This window comes from Ascaphus truei, chromosome 1, assembly GCF_040206685.1.
Source record: "Ascaphus truei isolate aAscTru1 chromosome 1, aAscTru1.hap1, whole genome shotgun sequence".
Lineage (NCBI taxonomy): Eukaryota > Metazoa > Chordata > Amphibia > Anura > Ascaphidae > Ascaphus > Ascaphus truei.
In genome coordinates, this window is record NC_134483.1 from 203,623,392 (window position 1) to 203,648,054 (window position 24,663).

General features: G+C 48.2%; 1 protein-coding gene across 2 annotated transcripts in view; it reads left to right on the top strand.

Moving 5' to 3' along the window:
- The window catches only part of C1H5orf63 (chromosome 1 C5orf63 homolog), a 55,901-nt gene that overhangs the window by 14,554 nt on the left and 16,684 nt on the right, over window positions 1-24,663 (top strand). For both annotated transcript variants that reach the window (XM_075600448.1, XM_075600439.1), the window contains exon 3: window positions 4,695-4,751. In XM_075600448.1, the coding sequence (XP_075456563.1) occupies window positions 4,695-4,751 (57 nt within the window). The remainder of the gene's footprint in view (window positions 1-4,694; window positions 4,752-24,663) is intronic.

Below are 24,663 nucleotides of genomic sequence, written 5' to 3' on the forward strand. Positions count from 1 at the left end.
GAATGTGAGGGGAGGCGGGTGCGTGAATGTAATGGGAGGCGGACCCATGAATGTGAGGGGAGGCGGCCGCGTGAATGTGAGGGGAGGCAGACGCGTGAATGTAAGGGGAGGCGGACCCATGAATGTGAGGGGAGGCGGGTGCGTGAATGTAAGGGGAGGCGGACCCATGAATGTGAGGGGAGGCGAACGCGTGAATGTGAAGGGAGGCGGACGCGTGAATGTGAAGGGGAGGCGGACGCGTGAATGTAAGGGGAGGCGGGTGCGTGAATGTAAGGGGAGGCGGACGCGTGAATGTAAGGGGAGGCGAACGCGTGCATGTGAAGGGGAGGCGGACACGTGAATGTAAGGGGAGGCGAACGCGTGCATGTGAAGGGGAGGCGGACACGTGCATGTAAGGGGAGGCGGCGGACGCGTGAATGTAAGGGGAGGCGGACGCGTGAATGTAAGGGGAGGAGGACGCGTGAATGTAAGGGGAGGCGGACGCGTGCATGTGAAGGGGAGGCGGACACGTGAATGTAAGGGGAGGCGGACGCGTGAATGTGAAGGGGAGGCGGACGCGTGAATGTGAAGGGGAGGCGGACGCGTGAATGTGAAGGGGAGGCGGACGCGTGAATGTAAGGGGAGGCGAACGCGTGCATGTGAAGGGGAGGCGGACACGTGAATGTAAGGGGAGGCGGACGCGTGAATGTGAAGGGGAGGCGGACGCGTGAATGTGAAGGGGAGGCGGACGCGTGAATGTGAAGGGGAGGCGGGTGCGTGAATGTAAGGGGAGGCGGACGCGTGAATGTAAGGGGAGGCGAACGCGTGCATGTGAAGGGGAGGCGGACACGTGAATGTAAGGGGAGGCGAACGCGTGCATGTGAAGGGGAGGCGGACACGTGCATGTAAGGGGAGGCGGCGGACGCGTGAATGTAAGGGGAGGCGGACGCGTGAATGTAAGGGGAGGAGGACGCGTGAATGTAAGGGGAGGCGGACGCGTGCATGTGAAGGGGAGGCGGACACGTGAATGTAAGGGGAGGCGGACGCGTGAATGTGAAGGGGAGGCGGACGCGTGAATGTGAAGGGGAGGCGGACGCGTGAATGTGAAGGGGAGGCGGACGCGTGAATGTAAGGGGAGGCGAACGCGTGCATGTGAAGGGGAGGCGGACACGTGAATGTAAGGGGAGGCGGACGCGTGAATGTGAAGGGGAGGCGGACGCGTGAATGTGAAGGGGAGGCGGACGCGTGAATGTAAGGTGAGGCGGACGCGTGAATGTAAGGGGAGGCGGACGCGTGAATGTAAGGGGAGGCGGATGCGTGAATGTAAGGGGAGGCGGACGCGTGACTGTAAAGGGAGGAGGACGCGTGAATGTGAGGGGAGGCGGACGCGTGAATGTAAGGGGAGGCGGACGCGTGAATGTGATTGGAGGAGGACCCGTGAATGTAAGGGGAGGCAGACACGTAAATGTGAGGGGAGGCGAGAGCGTGAATGTAAGGGGAGGCGGGCGCGTGAATGTAAGGGGAGGCGGACGCGTGAATGTAAGGGGAGGCGGACGCGTGAATGTAAGGGGAGGCGGACGCGTGAATGTAAGGGGAGGCGGACGCGTGAATGTAAGGGGAGGCGGATGTGTGAATGTAAGGGGAGGCGGATGTAAGGGGAGGCGGGTGCGTGAAAGTAAAGGGAGGCGGATGCGTGAATGTGAGGGGAGGTGTACGCGTGAATGTAATGGGAGGCGGACGCGTGAATGTGAAGGGGAGGCGGGCGCGTGAATGTGAAGGGGAGGCGGGCGCGTGAATGTGAAGGGGAGGCGGGCGCGTGAATGTGAAGGGGAGGCGGACGCGTGAATGTGAAGGGGAGGCGGACGCGTGAATGTGAAGGGGAGGCGGACGCGTGAATGTAAGGGGAGGCAGACCACTGAATGTGAGGGGAGGCGGGTGCGTGAATGTAATGGGAGGCGGACCCATGAATGTGAGGGGAGGCGGCCGCGTGAATGTGAGGGGAGGCAGACGCGTGAATGTAAGGGGAGGCGGACCCATGAATGTGAGGGGAGGCGGGTGCGTGAATGTAAGGGGAGGCGGACCCATGAATGTGAGGGGAGGCGAACGCGTGAATGTGAAGGGGAGGCGGACGCGTGAATGTAAGGGGAGGCGAACGCGTGCATGTGAAGGGGAGGCGGACACGTGCATGTAAGGGGAGGCGGCGGACGCGTGAATGTAAGGGGAGGCGGACGCGTGAATGTAAGGGGAGGAGGACGCGTGAATGTAAGGGGAGGCGGACGCGTGCATGTGAAGGGGAGGCGGACACGTGAATGTAAGGGGAGGCGGACGCGTGAATGTGAAGGGGAGGCGGACGCGTGAATGTGAAGGGGAGGCGGACGCGTGAATGTGAAGGGGAGGCGGACGCGTGAATGTAAGGGGAGGCGGACGCGTGAATGTAAGGGGAGGCGGACGCGTGAATGTAAGGGGAGGCGGACGCATGAATGAAAACAAGATGGACCCTACAAGTAAAACTATGTGTAGCTGAAATACACTTCACAAACCCGCAAATAAAGTAAATGTCCCAAGAGGCAAATGAATAAATAATAATTTTGACTGTTGATTCTCTTGCCTATAGACGGATAGCGCTACTCATTCTTAATTTACCTCTGTAAATTACTGGAGGGTCAATCTGATGTCTGGCCAGAAATTCACCCCAGTGATGGATGTTTGTATATATATTTCCTGAAGTGTAATTGCCATTGCAAAGTAATTCAGCTTGGGTGATATGCACCGTAAAATGAATGTGTATTGTCAGTAGTAAATCAGATAATGCTCTTTACTTCATTCAGTGAAGCAAACCTCTATGCATAATTTCTTTTTTGTTTTGTTCATTTATACACTTGTCATATATGCGTATGATAAAAAAATAAAGATTGCTTCTGCATTCAAATGTATTCTAATAGGAAGCAAATCTTCCATTGACTTATAAACATAATTGGCTATAATCAGTGGGAAATAAATCAGTTTTTCTCCTGTCTGAGATTGAAATTGAAATAAGCAAATCTCAATTGGTCGGGCGATGACATGGTATCAAGCAATAACATTGAGTTTGCAATGCAGACAAGTCTTTTATACATTTGTATGAATAATTGCTGTTCTAGTTGACTGTAAATCTCTGAATGATATAAACACCGTACCACAGAAGCCAGCGTCATCATGCTAACAGCATGTAATAGCCCGATCTTTTCACTGGAAAGCAAGACCTTTCATGCAAAATAATATGAACCTTGTTAGTGCCGGAGGAGTCTAAAGTAAATGATGGGCCTTGTGGGCGACTCATACAGGCTGGGAATCGTGCCTTCTGCCATCATCTTAAGGGCGTCCTAGTGTTTGTGTACAGGCACCGAGGCCCATATTTACTAAGTGGTGCTGTGCCAATAGAGCCCTCCTGGTAGCAGAAGATGTGTTATGGCACAGCACCCCCTAGTAAATATGGGCCTTGGTGTCCATGCACAAACACTAGAGGTCCTTATGGTGTTTGCAGACGGTACAGTGATTTCCCGGCTGTCTGAGCCATTAGAGCAGGGGCGGCCAGCTCCAGCCCTCAAGGGCCACCAACTGGCCAGGTTTGAAGGATATCCCAGCTACAGCACAGGTGGTCGAAGACTGAGCCACTGATTGAGCCACCTGTGCTGAAGCAGGGATATCCTTCAAACCTGGCCTGTTGGTGGCCCTTGCGGGCTGGAGTTTACCACTCCTGCATTAAGGCAGAGGTGCACAAACTTTAGTCTGCGCCCCCTGCCTGCTCTCTTCTCCCCTGCCCCCCTCCTGCTCTCTCCACCCCCTCTCCCCCGCACCCCTCCTGCTCTCTTTCCCTCCCCCGCACCCCCCCTGCTCTCTTCCCCACCCCCTCCTGCTCTCTTTCCCACCCCCTCTCCCGCCCCCCTCCTGCTCTCTTCCCCTCCCCCGCACCCCTCCTGCTCTCTTCCCCACCCCCTCCTGCTCTCTTTCCCACCCCCTCTCCCGCCCCCCACCTGCTCTCTTCCCCACCCCCTCCCCCGCACCCCTCCTGCTCTCTTGCCCCCCTCCTGCTCTCTTCCCATCCCCCGCACCCCTCCTGCTCTCTTCCCCCCTCCCCCGCCCGCCTCCTGCTCTCTTCCCCACCCCCTCCCCCGCACCCCTCCTGCTCCCTTCCCCCCCCTCCCCTGCACCCCTCCTGCTCTCTTCCCCACCCCCTCCCCCGCACCCCTCCTGCTTTCTTCCCTCCCCCGCCCCTCTCCTTACCTTGTCTCGCGGCGTCAATTGTTGCCGTCGACAAGATAAGGGAAGTTATAGAGGCCTTGCACGATCCCCCGGCATTTAATTTAAATGTCCTGGGGAGGCGAGTGGGCCCTCTGTACGCGCAGCGCCCCCCCTGGAAAATCAGGGGGCACGCCCCCCACCCCCAGTTTGTGCACCCCTGCATTAATCAATTATCCAAAATCTGTGGCACACTGGCCATATTAAGCTTTTAGCATTAGATGGTTCATTTTACGCCTGGAAGTCGCCCGGTAGACTTTAAGAAGTGCAAACACCAAACCGTGCACACATTTCTGTAATACCGTAATCATTTACTAAGATTTTAGGAATGTCATGGTTGTATGTCTTTGTACCTGACCTCGGGCCCCTGCACTTAAAAAAAATCAATGCATGTTAAATGGTAATGAAAATAAACAATATTTTTTTTCTACTCTTAGGATCCTTGTCCACTTTGTGTTGAAGCTAAAGACATGCTTGTGCCATATATGGATAGGGTAATGTATGAATATTACACCTTTTGCAAATCAAAATATACATTATATTTGAGTTTATCACATGCCATAAAATACATTAATACTTCTCAGTACTGATGTTTTCACATTTTAATATACCACTCCTCATTCAGTAAACACAACTTTTAAAACAGCCGCCCGCGCCGAACACCATTTGTTTTGTTTGGTCGATCTCTCTTCGTTCCAACGCAGTTTTTATTTTTACAATCTACTGATCCATTAAGGAGATACAAGCATGTGAAATATCAAGTGTCCTGAAGGTTAAAATGAAGTTCTAGTCTACTGCAGTCTAAATGTTTCCATGGTAACCCCAGAAGCGAGAGATTACGGAAATCAGGATTTTGAACACAAAAACAAAGCAGAACATATGATGCCAACAATATATGAGTTAAACTCATGTAGGTTCCAGAGGGTGGGGAGTTTCCTGCTTTAAACCATGAATGGGATTGAAATCTGTACGAAATTTGCCAGTGTAGGTAGGTGATTTTTTTCCAAATGTGGTGATCAGATCCCAAATTGTTGAATTATAAAGGTATTGCCATTTTCTTTGATACTGTTCGGGTGTCTATGTTTCTAATACTCTCTCCTAACATACTTTTAACCTTTACAGTGCACTTATGGTGTACCTGGTACGTCATAAATACTCTGCGTGTTTTCTACTGGGTGATTGGGTTGACCGCCCCGATGAAGCTGATGGCCGAATTCAAGCGGAGGTGGAGCCCTCTCCACTTTAGCTTCCGTCATCCAGGCACCAGTCGTGGTCATGTGATAGCTCTTGGAGCCATCACGTGTCAGAGTTCCTGTGGCATTCTGATGCCACCGGATCCCTGGCACAGTAATAGCATTAAAATGAGAGTAACGGTATTTGGAACTGTTTTTGTTGGGCTTTTGAATAGATTTTAAAGTGTAATACAATTTAAATGATGAATAACTGTGCTTCACAAGATTTGAATATTTTTATTGCTCATCAATGTTTTGGCGCCACAGTGCATCTTTGTCAGGAAAGTATAATACCGCTTACTCCGCTTCTTATATAAATGGTACAATAGTAGAGTGTACAATATTATTGCCATGTTAAAGAGTAGAATAATAATCAGGGTAGTCAGTATGTCTACCCACGAAAACCCTGCGCTCCTCCCAAATTGGCTGGCAATTTATTTGTGAAATTGTACATTTTGATCTTATGTCTTATAATAAAGCAGTCATTTTGTTGCATGTTTTGATCAACAAATTATTCAAGCCTGCTGACCCAGATCAACGTAAACTCAATTTTTCGCAGGTGCCTCCTACACTGGTGACATATGTGAAAGCGCCTAAAGGGTTAACTCACTTAAAACTTGCAAAAAACAGAAATAAAATTCCCTTAGCATTATGTAGGAAAAAATGTGTGAGTGTACAAGTCCCTTAGTGAAAAGTAATAAAATATATACGGCCCTTGCTTTCCGACGTTTCATTTTTCGACGAACGGCGTATCCGACGCTTTATAATACATCCCAATGTTTATTTTTCCAACTCCAAAATACCTTATCCGACGCTCGTACGCTGCACGCCAAGTTGATACAAACGGCCAATCACAAAGGTGCAGTTCAGGGAAATCGCCCAGCTCAGTCCGTGTCAACGTTTTGTGGTGCCACTGATGTTTCTGCTCAAAAAACAAAATAGAAACTTTAAGAGGTAAAGATAAACATCATACGGGATTCAGAGAAAGGAGAGACCAATACGGAAATTGGCCGTTCGTTGGATGTCTCTCGTACAACAACTGTGACAAATCTGAAAGACAAGGCCAGAATATTGGAGCAGGTTAAGGACTCAGCTCCTACTGTATGCAAGCAAAAACAATAAGGCAACATGATGGACTTATTGCTGAGGTTGAAAAACTCCTCATCATATGCCTGGAAGATCAATCCCAGCGTCATGTGCAGGACCCCCACAGGGCGGGAGAGCCGGGACAAATGTCCCAGGCCCGGTGGCTGCGGTCGGGCCCAACTGCTTTGCCCAGCTGCCGGTCTTTACATTGGCGCCGGGCCCAGCTGTTCTCCAGCAGTGGGCCTCCATGTCTGACAGTGTCACGCCAAGCTTCTGATGCTGTCACGGCGCGCGCTGATGACAGAAGCTTGGTTTGCGACAGTGTCAGTGAGGGTGGCCCGCAGCTGGGGGAGAGCCGGGCCCCGCAGCCAACGGGCCCGTCCTGAGACCTGAGACCATCTCCAAAGTAAGTAAGTTTTCTTTTATTTGGTGAGGGATTTTTTTTATATGTATTTGGGCGTTGGGGATTTTGTATATGTATTTGGGGGAGGGTTTTTTTCTATGTATTTTGGAGATGGGGGTTAATATGTATTTTGGGTGTGTGCTTTTTGTTTTTATATGTATTTCGAATTTTTTTTGTGTATTTGGGGGATGGGGGTTATATGTATTAGGGGGGTGGTATGTATTTGGGGGGGTTGGAATGTTTTTTGTACTGGGGGGGTTTAGGGTATGTATTCTGTGGAGGGATTGTGTGTCGGGGGAAGGGAATGAGTGTGAGGAGGGGGTTTGAGCGAGAGTGGGATAATTGATGGGAGGAGAGTGCGAGTAGAGAGTGAGTGAGAAAAAGAGAGCGTAAGAGTGAGACGGAGGGAAGAGAAATACATGCAGGGGGAATGGATTGAGCAAGAGTGGGGTCATTGATGGAGAGGGGGCGAGTGAGACGGAGGGGAGAGAAATATTTGGGAAGAGGGGGGGAAATAGAAGGGTTTAGTGAGGTGTGAAAATGGGGGCTTGCAAGATCGGGGGGAGGGGGGGTCATCATAACTCTAGTCCTGGGCCTCGGGAAATCTGTCTGCGGCACTGGTCGTGTGCCCATTAGTTTAGCTATAATTTAGTTCAAGCAAAGGCTTGGAGTCTTTTTGAGGACATTAAGCAGCAGTGTGGAGAAGGGTCCAAGGATGAAACATTCACTGCAAGTAATGGCATGTTTATGCATTTTATAGCCAGGGCACACTTGCTTAACATTAAAGTGACTGGGGAAGCTGCTAGGGCTGATGAGGAGGCAGCTAAAAATGTCCCTGCTAAGATAGCAAAAATGATAGCGGGTGGTGGCTATTACACCCGTGTTTAATGTAGACAAGACTGGACTCTACTGGAAGAAAATGCCCAGTAGAACCTACATTGCAAAAGAGGAAATATCTATGCCTGGTTTTACAGTTGCCAAGGACAGGCTTACTCTTTTGATAGGATCAAATGCTGCAGGTTGGTTCTCTTCGTCCATGCATAGACTATCGGGGTTTGAATAACATCACACGCAAGAACGGCTACCCACTGCCCTTGATACCGGAACTCTTCGACCGTCTTCAGGGAGCAACTATCTTTTCTAAATTGGATTTAAGAGGTGCCTACAATTTAGTAAGGATACGTGAGGGGGACGAGTGGAAGACTGCTTTTAACACCCATGACGGCCACTATGAATACCTGGTCATGCCGTTCGGTCTGTGCAACGCACCAGCAGTCTTTCAGGATTTCATCAATGAGATTTTTCGGGACATTCTGAACAAATTTCTTATCGTCTACCTAGATGACATCCTAATCTTTTCTAAATCTCCTCAAGAACACATCAAACACGTTCAACAGGTGCTGTTACGCCTCCGGGAGAACCATCTCTTTGCGAAATTGGAAAAATGTCAGTTTCATCTCAAGTCTGTGGCATTTTTGGGATACGTTATCTCTGACACCGGATTTAATATGGATCCAGAGAAACTTAAAGCTATTTTGGACTGGCCCCGTCCAACCACCCTTAAAGCCGTGCAACGCTTTCTAGGTTTTGCAAACTATTATCGGCGCTTCATTCGCAATTTTTCTTCTACGGTATCTCCCATAACTGCTCTCACGAAGAAGGGTGCAGATCCCTCATCATTGTCTGAGGCCGCCATACGGGCATTTAATCTTCTGAAAAAGGCTTTTGTGTCTGTCCCTATCCTCACCCACCCAGATCCTAAACTTCCATTTACCGTGGAGGAAGATGCCTCTGACATCGGGGCTGGGGCTGTCTTGTCCCAAAGGACATCTCCCTTAGCCAGACTACACCCATGTGCCTTCTTCTCGAAGAAATTTTCGTCCGCAGAACGGAATTACGATGTCGGGAACCGGGAGCTTTTGGCGATCAAGTTGGCATTAGAAGAGTGGAGACACTTCTTAGAAGGTACGGAGACACCCATAACCATACTCACAGACCATAAGAACCTTCTCTACCAAGAAGGGGCACGTCGTTTGAGCTCTCGGCAAGCCCGCTGGGCATTATTTTTTTCTCGATTTAATTTTCTCATCTCCTTCATTCCTGGCTCCAAGAATCTAAAGGCGGACGCCCTGTCTCGACAGTTCCTTGCAGAGGACAAGTCTGAAGAGCAGCTAGAGACAATTATTCCCTCTAGATGTATCCTGTCCGCCAACTACTTTGATATTATGGACAAGATTCAATCCGAACAATCACAGACTCCGATGGGGCTCAAGGTTCCGGAGGGAAGACTCTAAACGGCACCCCAACACCGCAAAAGGGTTCTCGAGTGGTGCCATTCCTCTAAATCGGCAGGACATCCAGGGAAACGGAAAACCAACGACCTTGTTCAACGTACCTTCTGGTGGCCAGAGAGGGCTAAGGATGTGGAGGAGTTTGTCAAAGCGTGTGGCACTTGCGCTCGCAACAAAGTACCCCGGGTCAGACCAGCAGGTCTTGTTCTTCCTTTACCCATTCCAGACCGTCCCTGGAACCATATTTCTATGGACTTCATTTTAGAGCTTCCAGACTCCAAAGGGAAGAATACGATTCTTGTAGTCATTGATCGTTTTTCCAAACAGACGCACCTTGTTCCCTTGAGGGGTCTTCTGAATACCTCCAGGCTTGCGGATGTTTTCATCCAGGAGATTTTTCGTCTTCACGGAGTGCCTGCAACCATCATCTCTGATCGTGGGTCTCAATTTGTGTCAAGATTTTGGCGAGCCTTTTCCCGAAAATTGGGGATTTCACTTCAATTCTCCTCAGGATACCATCCACAGACCAATGGGCAGACGGAGAGGGCCAACCAAAACCTGGAACAATACCTTCGGTGTTTTATAACCGATACACAGGATGACTGGGTGGATCTGCTTCCTTGGGCTGAGTTTGCTCTTAACTCCCTTCGCAATGACTCCACTCAAGAATCTCCCTTCTTCATAAATTGTGGCTTTCACCCTTCCCGTCTACCCTTCTCCCCTCTATCCTCAGGAGTACCAGCGGTGGACAAGCGCATCTCCCGGCTGAAAGACTTATGGACGAGGATTCAGGAGAACTTAAAGGTGGCCACAGGGAGACAGAAACTCCAGGCAGATCGCCTTCGACGCCAAGTGCTGGAGTTCGCCCCAGGAGACAAGGTGTGGCTTTCATCCAGGAATATCCGACTAAAGGTTCCTACCATGAAGCTAGCTCCCAAGTTCCTCGGTCCCTTTCCCGTGATTAGGAGGATTAATCCTGTGGCTTATCATCTACGCCTTCCACCCTCGGTGAAGATACCTTCGGTCTTCCATGTGTCTTTGCTTAAACCAGCATTTCAGAGTCCTCGCTTTTCCAAAAATACTTCTCCACTTCCTCTTATGATTCAAGGTCAACAGGAGTACGAGGTCCAGTCTATCCTGGATTCTAGGATTTCCAGAGGAGGAGTACAATACCTGGTCCACAGGAGGGGGTTCGGACCAGAGGAACGTTCATGGATTCCGCACCGGGATCTTCACGCACCTTGACTCCTCCAGGCTTTTCATCGTAGGAATCCCTCCAAGCCATGTCATGGACGTCCGGAGGTCGCCCCTGAAGGGGGGGGGGTTACTGTAAGGATTCAGGAGTCACGCCGCTCGCAGCGTGCTCCTCACTCACCTGCAGCCCTGCCAGGGTCTCCCGCGGCTCACACGGATTCCTCCTCTACGACGCCGAGCTCCGTTTCCCCTGTGCGCGCGCGGGCACGTCAGTTCCCTTCTGCCCTCAGTTCAGGGCGTGTGCCCGCGCACGCATCCACAGGCGCAGCCACACAGAGGCGCGGCCACACAGAGGTGCACCAGCCTCTTAAAGGCACAATACCCTTTTCCAATGCTGCAATTCAATACACCAATTCTTCTAGGATCTATAGCTCCTCCTCCAGGAACTCATCTAGACCTATCCCTGTCTCAGCCTGGCCCGTTCACACACCCCCACCTTGCTACTCTGCCATTGGACCCTCTTGCCTATATATACCCTGCAGCTTCATTAACTCGTCGGCTGAGCATAGAACCAGTTGTTCTCATCACTCTCTGCCTCCCTAGTCCTGTCTTCTCCTATCTTGTTTTGCAGTCTTCCTCGTGTACCGAACCGGCTTCCGCTACGTCTACCCGCACCTCTGGCATCCCAAACTCGGCATACGGCAACACGACTCTCCGCACCTCTGGCATCCCGATCTCGGCAAACGGTAAACGACAACGTCCCTCTCTCTAACCCCGGACTTGGCAAACAGCACCCTCTACCATCCGTACCTCTCCTGCCCCGATCCGGACTTCCAGACCACTCTACTCTCAAGACGTGCCCTCGTGGCTGTTGGTGGCGTTATATCCTATCCCACCTCAGCACCGCGGTCCCGTCTCGTTTGTGGTGAGCACGCCCTGACATCTTGGGAGTAGTCCACCTACATCACCTCCAAGAAGTCCTTCTCAATTCCCTCCAAGAAGCCCTTCCAAATCTCCTCCAAGAAGCCCTTCCAAATCCCCTCAAGATACCCCCCCCTCCGTCACCTTATTGCTTATACAGTACACATACTGTATGTAATTTTATTATACAGTATTCAATAAATATAATCTTTATACATCATAATTACAGGCATACCCCGCATTAACGTACGCAATGGGACCGAAGCATGTATGTAAAGCGAAAATGTACTTAAAGTGAAGCACTACCTTTTTACCACTTATCGATGCATGTACTGTTCTGCAAACGTCATACACGTACATAACTGATGTAAATAACACATTTGTGACATGCTCTATAGTCTCCCCGCTTGCACACAGCTTCGGTACAGGTAGGGGGCCGGTATTGCTGTTCAGGACGTGCTGACAGGCGCATGCGTGTGCTGCCATCTGACTATTGGGCGATATGTCCTTACTCACGAGTGTACTTAAAGTGAGTGTCCTTAAACCGGGGTATGCCTGTACTGTGTGTACTGTATATATTATTGCCAGAGTAAAATATTCTGGATCATTGTGTTAAAAAGGCCTTCTTGGCCTTGGTCAACAGGTGGGCTGCAAAGATTCAGGACCGCAAGACTGTCCCGACATGTTTCATTACACTTTTGCGACTTCCTCGGGGGTGATGCTTAGGAAGTCGCAGAAGTGTGACGAACTACATTGGGACAGTCTTGCAGTAATCCATCTTTGCTGCCCACCTGTTTGTCCAGCTTTATTGACAGTTGCCCCCACAGAGACTACAGCCGTGATCGCAGCATTTGCCTCCTAGTCACCAGTCAATTGATTTGCTGAGTAGCATGGAGGAGAAAGGTGTGGATTTCTGGAAGTTTATCAGCACTGGATATTCCATTTGCAGCCAAGAATCTTCTCTGGGAGTTTTCCCACCTTCTGTGATGCTACTACTGAGTGCTTCAACTACACACTGAGCGTCCATTTCTGTTGGGCTTTGGTGCATTGAGAAACGCTCCATACTACTCTCTACCTCAATTGAGAGTTCTCTTCCTACAGCAGACCTCCATGTTTTCCAGCTGGACCCCGAGTAGTAACGTTATTACCTAAACGCTATAAAGAATGTATACATTGTGAGTGTTTTTAATCCTGACCTTTAAATCAACCACTTTTTTATAAATGTAATTGATCTATACTATGGAGCATGCTCTTCTTTTTTTTCTTTTTTTGCATTTTAGATTCATTTGAAACTCAGTGTTTCCATCAGAAGCTGCTACGTCTCCATTTGATATCCCTACACCTTGGTTTTCAAAACTTTCTATTGGCTATTTGGACACTATTCTTTGCATCACTGACGTTTTACACTGATATCTATTTTTTCACACAGCCATATCTATGGTTTGCCTACTAATTGTTTTATGTATCATTTGTGTACTTATTATAGAACACCAAGTGATCATTGAATCTGTAGCTTTGTTGTCCAGCAGGGGAACTTGGTTCAATTCCCGGAGTCGGCTCCTTGTGACCTTCGGCAAGTCACTTTATCTCCCTGTGCCTCAGGCACCAAAAAATAGATTGAAGCTCTACGTGGCAGGGTGGACAAAAGTGAAGAATAAGTGCGCAACTACAACCAATATGGACGTGAAATAGTGATTAGTGATATAAATGTAAATAACAAAGTGACCTGATAAACTTCGAATAGAGACATCTGCAGCTATGGCACCAGGGATGGCTCAAACACCCCCTAATGAGAACAAAATACACAAAAAACACAGCGCACAACGCTCATAGTGCATTAAAAATTATAATGTGAACCCACAAATAAGGTAAGTATTAGGCGTACATTATAACAGGAATAAACAAGCATGTCATGGGTTAGTGTTACCCATGCACCAATCGGAACGGCAGTGAAGATGTCTTCAGTGTAAACACACACTGGTCCTCCTGTCACGGTCACTCGATCTCAGACTGTGTCCTGGATGATTTCCAGCACGATCGGGTGCAGTCCAGCAAAGCTCGTAATGCAGGCAGTGTCCTCAAGCCAGGCAATCTCTGCAACCACACAGCACACGCTGTTCAGCCCTCTGGTCTGGCCTTCCGGGTTCGTGACGTCACTCAGGAGCGACAGCGCGTCGCGGTCTTCCCAGACACCGTTGTGAGCCCGCAGCGGGGTAGTACAGAGTCCAGAGTTCAAGGAACAATAAAAATTCTTTATCCAACGCGTTTCGAAACCTTAACGGTCTCTTTATCAGGGAATAATTGGTCTGAAATCGATGCAGAACTTAAATACCCCACGCCTCCAGCTGATAGGCCCATCAATTGGAGATTTTGGCCAATCCAGAGGAAGCGGGGAGGAGTCAAATGGCTGCATGGGTCACAGCCACAAACACGTTGCTACGGGCAACCATTGACAACAAAATGAACTTTATTAAACAAACAAAAATGTATTAGTGAGCAACAATCGGACAATGGCTCTAAAATAAAGAAAAAAGTGTTAAAAACAATACTTATAAGCAACTAAAAGTACACCTAAATAGTAAAGTGCAACTGGCATATAGAATTATTGAAAAAGAAGCACGAAGCACAGGAACATAATAAAGAAGCAGCAATAGATCACCTAGTTTTTAAAAAATAAATAAATAAAGATTAACTAAAAGCTTGGGGGAGATTGGGTTAAATAACCCCCCTTCCCCCTACCCCATTGTATTCCTGGGGATTAGTAGAGGGACCAGATATCAATATCCTCGTTTAGACCTTCTGGATGCAAAGTTCTCAATTTATGTATCCAGAAGGTCTCCTGTACCGACAATTCCTTCACCCTATCTCCACCCCTTCTGTTTCTTGGGACATGCTTAATACGCTTAAAGAGCAAGGAAGATGGATCTTTATTGTGGTGTAGAGTATAGTGTTTGGAAAGACTATGATTAATAAGGCCATTTCGAATATTCCTAATATGTTCTTGAATGCGCACCTTAAGTGGACGTTTAGTGCGCCCCACATAATGCAGGCCGCATGGGCACTCGATTAAGTAAACTATATGGTCAGAGTTACAATTTATAAAATCTGAAACCTCAAAGACTTCTCCAGTTTTTTTACAGATAAAAGTTTTATTATCAGCATGCAAATACTTACACACTGAGCATTTTCCACACTTGAAGTTTCCAATAGGTTTACTGCTAAACCACATTTTTTCTCCAACCCTAGCAACCTTAACATTAATATCGCTAGGGGACAAGGTATTTTTCAAGTTTTTGGCTTTTCTACAAATGAATTTCGGAAACTTCGAAATGTGGACCCCCAAAATAGGGTCACCTGATAAAATTGCCCAGTGTTTTTTAATAATTTTTTCGATTTGCATGGTCATGGAGTTAAAATTCGTAATAAAAGCAACATTACATTTACCCTCATTTATCTCCTGATTATTTAGTTTTTTGATTTTAGGCATCAACATTTGGCTTCTGTCCAGTTTTTTCACCTTATCCAAATCATCATTTAATTTTTTCAATGAATAACCTCTCTCCAGAAATCTGGAGGTTAGGTCGTTAGCCTGGGTCTCAAAATCAATATCTGAACTACAATTTTTCCTCAGTCTATAGAACTGACTACTAGGAATATTCTGGATCATGATTTCTTGTGATTGCTTGAGGCCAGCAACAAGTTATTTGAGTCGACATCTTTGAAGTAGGTTTTAGTAATGAGCTTACCCTCTTCTGATACTGTCAGACTCAAGTCCAGGAAGTTGATGTTTCGTTCATTATCCAAGTGGGTAAAAGACAAATTTCTATCGTTATTATTGATGTAGTTTATAAAAAGGTTAACTGAACATTGATCCCCATCCCATATTCAGATAATATCGTCTATAAAACGACGCCAGACAATGATATTATCTCTAAAGGGGTTATTATTGAAAATATATACGGATTCCCATTCTCCCATGTACAGGTTTGCGAAGCTGGGGGCAAATCTAGTGCCCATTGCAGTTCCGCAAACCTGCTGGAAGAATTCGTCCAGAAACATAAAATAATTATGTTTCAAAATAAAGTGGATTGAATCCAAAATAAAACCTCTATTTAGAGAGTGTAGTTCGTGATCACCTGATAGAAAGGAGTCTACAGCTGCTAGACCCTTCATGTGTGGTATATTCGTATAGAGGGCCTGCACATCACATGTGAGCCATCTATATGAATCCTTCCACTCCATATCCTGCAAAAAATTAAGTACCGAAGTGGAATCCCTCAGATGGGAAGGGAGTTTTTCCACATAGGGTTGCAGAAAATGGTCAACATACTGTGACAAGTTGGCCATTAAACTTTGTATTCCCGATATTATCGGTCTACAAGGGGGATTTTTTATTGACTTATGGGTTTTGGGGAGGTGAGAAAATATTGGGATTCTTGGACAGCTGGTAAATAAAAAGTCAAATTCATTTTTAGTTATAACACAGGAGATTAGGGCTTGGTCGAGCAGGCCTTTTAGTTTACTCAGAAACTCACCAGTTGGGTCTCTTTTAAGCCTGGTATAGGAGGAGGTATCGTTTAGGAGTCTAAATGCCTCTCCTTCATAGTCTTTTCTATCTTGTAAAACGACACCCCCTCCTTTATCGGCCTGTCTAATGATGAGATCATTATTCTCTTTTAAAACTTTAAAGCCATTATCTCGTTTTTAGTAAGATTATGTTTAACATCACTGGATTTTATATTACTAGTCAAAGAATTAAAATCGTTATTAACCATATTAAAAAAGGTTTCAATGGGTGACCTTTTGAGTGGGATGGGTAAAATTTGGATTTTCCCCTAAAATGAGTATGCCTGCAACTTACATCACTAACAGCAGTCTCACTTTGAGCGGCTACATGTGGATCAATCGATGTTTCTAACTCACCCTGCCCTTCAGTACCTTCCAGATCTAATCTAATGAAATGTCTTTTAAGAGTAAGGTTGCGCATGAATTTTTGAAGATCTGTATATAATTGGAATGAGTTTGGTCCACAGGAGCGGGAAAATGTTAAGCCCCTGTCCAAAACCCTTTTCTGGTCTGTAGTTAAAATAACTGAGGATAAATTAAAAATCCCTCGTGGGGGTAGTGTCATAAGTCTTTCTCGTACCCTCTTTTCTTTTGCTCTGGCCCCCCTCTGATTCCTCTTCTGGTAGGGTTCTTTTCTTTTTTTCCCCTAATGGGGGTTTCTGGGAGGATCCCAGAATCTCCTCCCTTCTCTGTGGTTCTAAGTGTCTTTGCTTGACTGAATCTAAAAAAGAAAGTGACCGTGACAGGAGGACCGGACACTGAAGACATCTTCACTGCCGTTCCGATTGGTGCATGGGTAACACTAACCCCTGACATGCTTGTTTATTTCTGTTTTAATGTACGCCTAATACTTACCTTATTTGTGGGTTCACATTATAATTTTTAATGCACTATGAGCGTTGTGCGCTACGTGGCAGGGACCTGTGCCTGCAAAATGTCTCTGTAAAGTGCTATGTAAAGCTAGCAGCGCTATACAAGAACATGCTATTATTATTTACACATGTGTATATATATATGTATATACATGTATATAGATGTATGTGTCTATCACAGCATACTTTTGGGCTACTCACACCTCCACCTCACCTCCCCCCGACTTCCTTTTTAAAGCACACAACTTGCTCTTCCTGGTTGTCATTGCCAGTTCAATGTTTGTTCCTAGTGCACAAAAAGGAGCACACCTGAGATACCTGTGAAATATGCTAATATATGGATTTGATACAGGTGTGAGTAGTAGAGAAAAAGTATGCTGTGACAATGGTGCTACTCATCAGCTGGTTTAGCACACACTGCTAGAGCTGCTGCCCAGAATAACCAAGGTTGTGTGGGTTGTTCTAATCCTGTTCTATTCCCACAGTTGTCAACTCAATATAGTGGTATATATAGAACTTGACTCTAGTAAAAACCCATTGGTCGTCCCCAGGGCCAGCTTAATTCCATTGGTGCCTCTGCGCCGCGCCTACAGATGCCCTGCGCTCTTCCCAACAACAATTAAACAGATTTTGGGGGGAGAGAGCAGGGCCCCTGTAAGTATCTCTTACCTGGACCAACTGGCATCTCCCGGCATCACCTGCAACAGTATTTCGTCATCATGACGGCAAATGGTGTCGCGTTGCCATGACAACGTGTCGGCACATGGTGGCAACTTGCCATCACAACGTGACGCAGCGACGTCTGAGGATGAGATAAAATGGACCAGGTAAGAGGCCCCAAGAAAGCCCCTGCACCGAGCCCTGCAAAACTAGAAGTTGGTCGTCCCGACAAAAGTGATCCTTTAGTTGCTTTCTGCACTTCTCACTTGAAGCTTGACGTGAAGCTATCCCTGGAAGTCAAAATGTTACTTGGACTCTCAGTGATGTTTGTGGTGAGTGACCAGTGAAGCATCTTTGCTGCTTTTAGCAGTCAGTAGAATAATACAACTACGCTCCATATCATTCATCTCGCACTGGCCAAGTTTTTATAATCAGCAGCACCAACAGCCAAAAAATAACTAGGTATGACTATATCTAAAATTACATGCCAAACGACGAGATTTATTCAAATTAAGGGCTCTCATTAAAATGTCATATAGTATCATTTTTATTATATTCCTATTGACATGCTGTACAGTGGTTCAAAACTCTTGACAGGTTACATTTCTATGACTGACTCACCGCATATTATATTTGCCATGCAATTATGAGCCATAAGAGTAATATGGTATTTTAATGCCATTCACCAAGTCACACAGTGAACTAATGTTAATGATAGCTACAAAAGAAAGAAAGAGAATGATGTGCGCTGGACAACCATAATCTTGTGCAAAAGGTTCAATGTGTGTGACCTCAAAGAGTGTGGTAATGACAGCTGTGAGGGTTTAGTAAGTCTTAGAATGGCACATAGTTACTGCTACTGCTATATGTAATTCCTGTGCAAAATGACAAGCCAAACACATAGGGTGACCAGATTTTGAAAATGAAAAACCGGGACACATTTTTTTTTTTTATATATATATATATATATAACAGTTTATTTATTGTAGTACACTTATACTTTACTACCATTAGAGAGAGAGTGTGTGTGTGTGTGTGTGTGTGTGTGTGTGTGTGTGTGTGTGTGTGTGTGTGTGTGTGTGTGTGTGTGTGTGTGTGTGTGTGTGTGTATATTTATATATAGAGAGAGAGATTTGAGTCTCTAGTTAACACCTTATAAACATGGTATGTTTTATACAGTATACTCCATGATGTGTGTTTTCCACCGTATTGCTTTTTCTGCCTAAAGTAAAATTTAAAAAAAAACTATTAATTAATACATACAGTTAAGAAAGAGTGCTAAAACTTGTAGCGCTCCACAATGTTTTTCACACATTGACATTATCCACATTACTTCTTGTATCTTCACAGCGTTTGTACTATATCTTCCCTAGCTAGCACCACACTCTTAATGCTCTGGGGAAGCAGTTTAGCTTGTTGCTGTTACTCATCTTCAGTGGCCATCTTCTATGTAGCGTATGTATCAATTCTAAAAGCAGCAATCCCGCCTTGGATCTTACCTGATCCGCAGTCCCTCAAGGTACTATACTGGAAGGGAGGTGTTCCTTACCTGTCTTCCGATGTCTCCCGCATGAAATTTGAGTCAGATCTGGAAGAAAGCAGAGTAGGTTACTTCAGTGTAGGTATACGGCAGTTAAGATAAGACAGAGGGTGAGGGAGGGAGGGAGACAGGGATGGTGGGAGCCAGGGAGGGCGAGGGAGACAGGGAGGGAGGGGAAGGGAGGGAGGGAAACAGGGTGGGAGGGAAGGAGGGAGACAGGGTGGGAGGGAGGGAGGGAGACAGGGTGGGAGGGAGGGAGACGGGGTGAGACAGGGAGGGAGGGAGACAGGGTGGGAGGGAAGGAGGGAGACAGGGTGGGAGGGAAGGAGGGAGACAGGGTGGGAGGGAAGGAGGGTGGGAGGGAAGGAGGGAGACAGGGTGGGAGAGAAGGAGGGAGACAGGGTGGGAGGGAAGGAGGGAGACAGAGTGGGAGACAGGGTGGGAGGGAAGGAGGGAGACAGGGTGGGAGGGAAGGTGGGAGACAGGGTGGGAGGGAAGGAAGGAGACAGGGTGGGAGGGAAGGAGGGAGACGGTGGGGGAGAGAGAGGGAGGGAGAGAGACATACACACACTGACACACACACACACACACACTGATACACACACACCCCCACTGATACACACACACACTGATACTGTTACACACACACTGATACACACACACCCACTGATACACACACACCCACTGATACACACACCCCCCCACTGATACACACCCCCCCCCACTGATACACACACACACCCCCACTGATACACCCCCCCCCACTGATACACACACACCCCCCCCCCACTGATACACACACATCCCCCCACTGATACACACACCCCCCCCCACTGATACACACACATCCCCCCACTGATACACACACCCCCCCACTGATACACCCACCCACTGATACACACACACACACACTGATACACACACACACAGATACACACACACACACACACACTGATACACACACACACACACTGATACACATACACACACACTGATAAACATACACACACACACACACACACACACTGATACACACACACACACACACACACTGATACACATACACACACTGATACACACACTGATACACACAGATACACCCCACCTCCCCCTGCACCGCCCGCCAGCCCCTGCACCGCCCGCAACCGCGCAGCAACTACTGCCCGCCCCTGAGCCCATCTCCCACACCAAGGGGACGGGGGCAAGTGAGCGCCGGGGGGCAAAGCTGTGAGCGCGGGGGGGCAAAGCTGTGAGCGCCGATGGGCAATGGGGGGAGCACCGATGGGCAAAGGTGGGAGCGCCGGGGGGGGCAATGGTGGGAGCGCTGGGGGGGCAATGGTGGGAGCGCCGGGGGGGAATAGTGGGAGCGCCGGGGGGGGCGATAGTGGGAGCGCCGGGGGGGCAATAATGGGAGCGCCGGGGGGGCAATGGTGGGAGCGCCGGGGGGGGCAATGCTGGGAGCGCCGGGGGGGGCAAAGGTACATGGTGGTACAAAGGCAGGCGCACCCCCGCTACCAACCCCTATTACCCCTCCCTTGCTGGGACCCGGGACAGAAGGGGGACACTCACCGCGCACAGAGGAGCTGGGTGCGGGAAGACACGTGTGCTCTGCACAAAGCGGAAGTCCCGCCCCCGGCTTCCTCTGACCTGCCTGCAACCAATCCCCTGCGGGCCGGCCGGCCGGCCGGCATTCTAAGTCCCGCCCCCAGCATCATCATTCATCCAATCCCCTGCGGGCCGGCCGGCATTCTAAGTCCCGCCCCCAGCATTCTCCTTCATTCAGTCCCCCCGGCAGCATTCACACACACACATACAAAATACATACCGGCCGCCACATTCTCCTCACCGCCGCTGCCCCGCAATATCGGGACCAGGGACAAAAACCGGGACAGGACACAAAAAAACGGGACTGTCCCGGTAAAACCGGTACGAATGGTCACCCTACAAACACACCTACTTATTATAGTATTATGACATGAACCATATGTGTAAATAAAGGTAAGTGTGTAATTCAGCCTATTACAATATGTAGACTGAGATGCAGTATCGAGACCCCTCACTGTATGCAAGTGAAGTCCAACAGTTCTAGAAAGGGTTAGTGTACCCCCCAAAAAGTCCAATGTTACTGTACTCTGTTAAGTACCGATAAATGTAAGTCTAATTCCAAGTAGGATGGTTACGCTGTTAAATGCTGCCCCAAATAAAGATTATCAATGTTGTAAACAGATAGCAAAAACAAAACAAGAAAAAAGGGCGCATTTGAAGCATATATATATAGGATTTATGTGTGTGAATTCAATGATACATTTGCAATTGACAATAAAATATCGAAAACGTTGCCTGTGAGTCTGTTCAGCTGTGTAGCCCAATTACGGGGGTGGGTTGTTTAACCCTGTGACAGGGTAAATAAAAGCCACCAGTTATATGCCTGGAAAACCTATGTCTAGTCTGCAGTGCAGCACTGACTAGGTTAAACTTCAGCTGGGAACCTCAGGACAATTAGTTGGATCCCAGCTGCCTAATCAAGGTGTGTTAAAACCCAGGTTGTAGACACATGGAGCTTGCTGTTGATGAGAGAGGAGTAAGCTGCTAAAGTGATTCCTGAAAACAAGGTCTGAGTAGCAAAGTAGTGAAATTGTGACCTGTCTGTCCCCTGCATAGAAAAAGGGTAGCTGCATATATATAAACTGTCTGCTAAAGAGAAACTGTTTTGTTCGGTTTGCTGAAGGAAAAGCCATTTTCGTTTGTTGCTGAAAAAGAGCTTTTTTTGTTTTGTGTGCTGTATATTTTTCAAGGCAAAATAAAACAGCCTTGTCAAGAAACCCACGTGTGTAGTTGCATGTACCCTGTAACATATGGTTGTCAAGAAGTGAGATTTGATTTTTTTTTCAAAAGGCTCCTGCAGTTAAAGGGCCACCCACACACACACACACACACACAAGAATGGAAGAAATGTTGAAAGCGTTTCTGTGCGAGCAGGCCCGGCTGCAAGAGGAGAGAGATGAAAGACTACAGACAGCACAGGATGAGCGGATTGCCAAGCTGCTGACCCAATTCCAAGGGTCTGCCGGTGCAGAACTGGCCAGCAGACCTCCGATACTCCTGAGGAAAATGGCTCCGAATGAGGATCCAGAGGCTTTTTTACTAACATTTGAAAGAGTCGCCGAAGCTCAGGGCTGGGTTGCAGATCGCTGGGCAACTGCTTTGGCCCCGCTCCTCATAGGTGAAGCCCAGGCCTCATATCAGGGCCTCCCTACAGATCAGGCAACGGACTACCGCCAAGTAAAAGCCGCCATACTGGATCGCTTAGGTCTGACCCCAGAGACCTACCGGCAGCACTTCCGGAACATGAAGTACACCGCTAAGATGAGACCCCGGGTCCTCGCTCAGCGATTATTGGACTTGTGTACGCGCTGGATACAACCCGAGGAGTGCACTAAGGAGGCAATTCTTGAGCAGGTGGTTTTGGAACAATTTCTACAAGTAATACCCCCTCCCGCACGCTCGTGGGTAAATCACCACGCTGCTGAAACCCTAGCTTTGGCGGTCCGACTCGTGGAGAACTTCCTTGGGGCTGAGCAGCAGGAGAGTGTCCTGGACCCGACTCCACCGGCACTTGCGGACGCCCAAAGAGGGAGGTCGGATCAATGGGGAACCTACGGCTCGTCACGGAACCGCCAAGTCCAAAGGAAGGAGCAGTCGTTCCAGCAAGGACGGAGTCCAAATGCTGGTCCCCACAGAGACCCTCATCTCCTTCCGGATGTCGGCTCGTCGCAAAGTGAGAGGAACTTCTGAGGACGTCGCCCACAGGACCCACAAGATGCCTGGTCTCCAGTAACCGGTCCAGTGGAGCGCTATCCACAGCCCCCTCCTGCGAGGGAACCCTCTCCATGTTCTGCCTGCGGAGAACAAGGCCACCGGTATGTGGACTGTCCACTGATGGATTGTTCATTCAGCAGAACCGTCGCCTCGGCTTTTTCTGGGGAAAATTACAAGCCCTGGCTACTTCCAGCCCTGATTGGGGGAAAAACCATCCAGGCCCTTGTAGATTCGGGCTCTGGGAAAACTCTGGTCCTCCAGGAACTGTTACCGTCCAACGTGTGTTCTTTTGACTCCCCATGGAGCATAGAATGTATACACGGCGATGTAAAACCTTATCCGACGGTCAAAATCCGGCTACAGGTGAAAAGTCAGGAGGCTTACCTCGAAGTAGGAGTCGCTCCTTGGCTACCTGCCCCCGCTGTGCTCGGTCGGGACTGGCCTTTCTTTGAGGACCTAATGGCCCCAGTCTTTAGTGAGGAACCTCCTTCTGGGGCTCAGGAGAACCCTGGCAAACTGTTCCCCTTTTCGGCAGACCTTTTTCCCAGTAGACACCGGGTTCAAAAGACTCGGAAGCAAAGACGCTTGGACAAACAGGACTGGTTGCAGAAATCTGGGTCTCAAGGTGACCATTCTAGTAGTCAGAGGTCACAAGTGATGGCTGGGGATGGCCAAAGGGAGTGGGATATGGGCCCTGGAGATTTACCAGACCTGTACCTCCCTGACTTTCGCCAGAAGCAAAGGGAAGACCCAGTCCTTGCGAGACAGTATGACACGGTGTTGAAAATTGCTGAACAGATTTTAGATGTACAGGGGGTGATAGTATTCCCCCATTTTGAGCTATGAAAGGATATCCTATATAGGGTGAATAAGCAGACACAAACAGGGGAGGTCACCAGACAGATATTGGTTCCCAAGGCGTTTGTTAAATCTGTGTTCACTCTAGCCCATACTGTCCCTTGGGGTGGTCACCTGGGCAGGGATAAAACATTGGACCGTATTTCATCCCGATTCTATTGGCAGGGATGCATAGTGATATTGCTAAGCTATGTGCAGCATGTCTGGAGTGCCAGCTAACTAGTCCAAAAGGACAAAAACCAGCCCCTTTGGTTCCTCTACCCTTGGTGTCAGTTCCCTTTGAGAGGATTGGGGTAGACTTGGTAGGACCTCTAGAACCTTCTGCGAAAGGACACAGGTTTATCAGTATAATAGTGGACTATGCAACAAGGTATCCTGACGCGTTCCCCCTGAGAACAGCAACTGCGAAGCAAGTAGCCAACAAGTTGTTGGAACTGTTCACACGGGTTGTACTTCCCCAGGTTAGGTTGAAAGACCAAGGTACAAATTTCATGGCTAAACAGATGCAGGATGTCTTAAAATTACTAGAGGTCAAGTCTGTTCGGACATCGGTCTACCATCCACAGACTGACGGATTGGTGGAAAGATTTAACCGAACTCTAAAAGGGATGCTGAGGAAATTTGTAGACTCAGAAAAGAGAGCCTGGGATGAACTTCTCCCTTTTCTGCTGTTTGCAGTGCGGGAAGTTCCCCAGGCCTCCACGGGATTCTCTCCATTTGAATTGCTCTATGGCCGCCAACCCCGGGGTATCCTAGACCTCCTAAAGGAGTCCTGGGAGGAACAGCAGTCCCCTTCTAAGAATACCCTGCAATATGTACTAGACCTTAGGAAGCGCCTAGATGTGGTCAACCATTTTGCCAGGGAGAATCTTAGATCAGCCCAGGACAGTCAGGAGAGACATTACAATCAGAATGCTCGCATGAGTGTTTCACCCAGGAGACCAGGTGATGTTATTGTTACCCA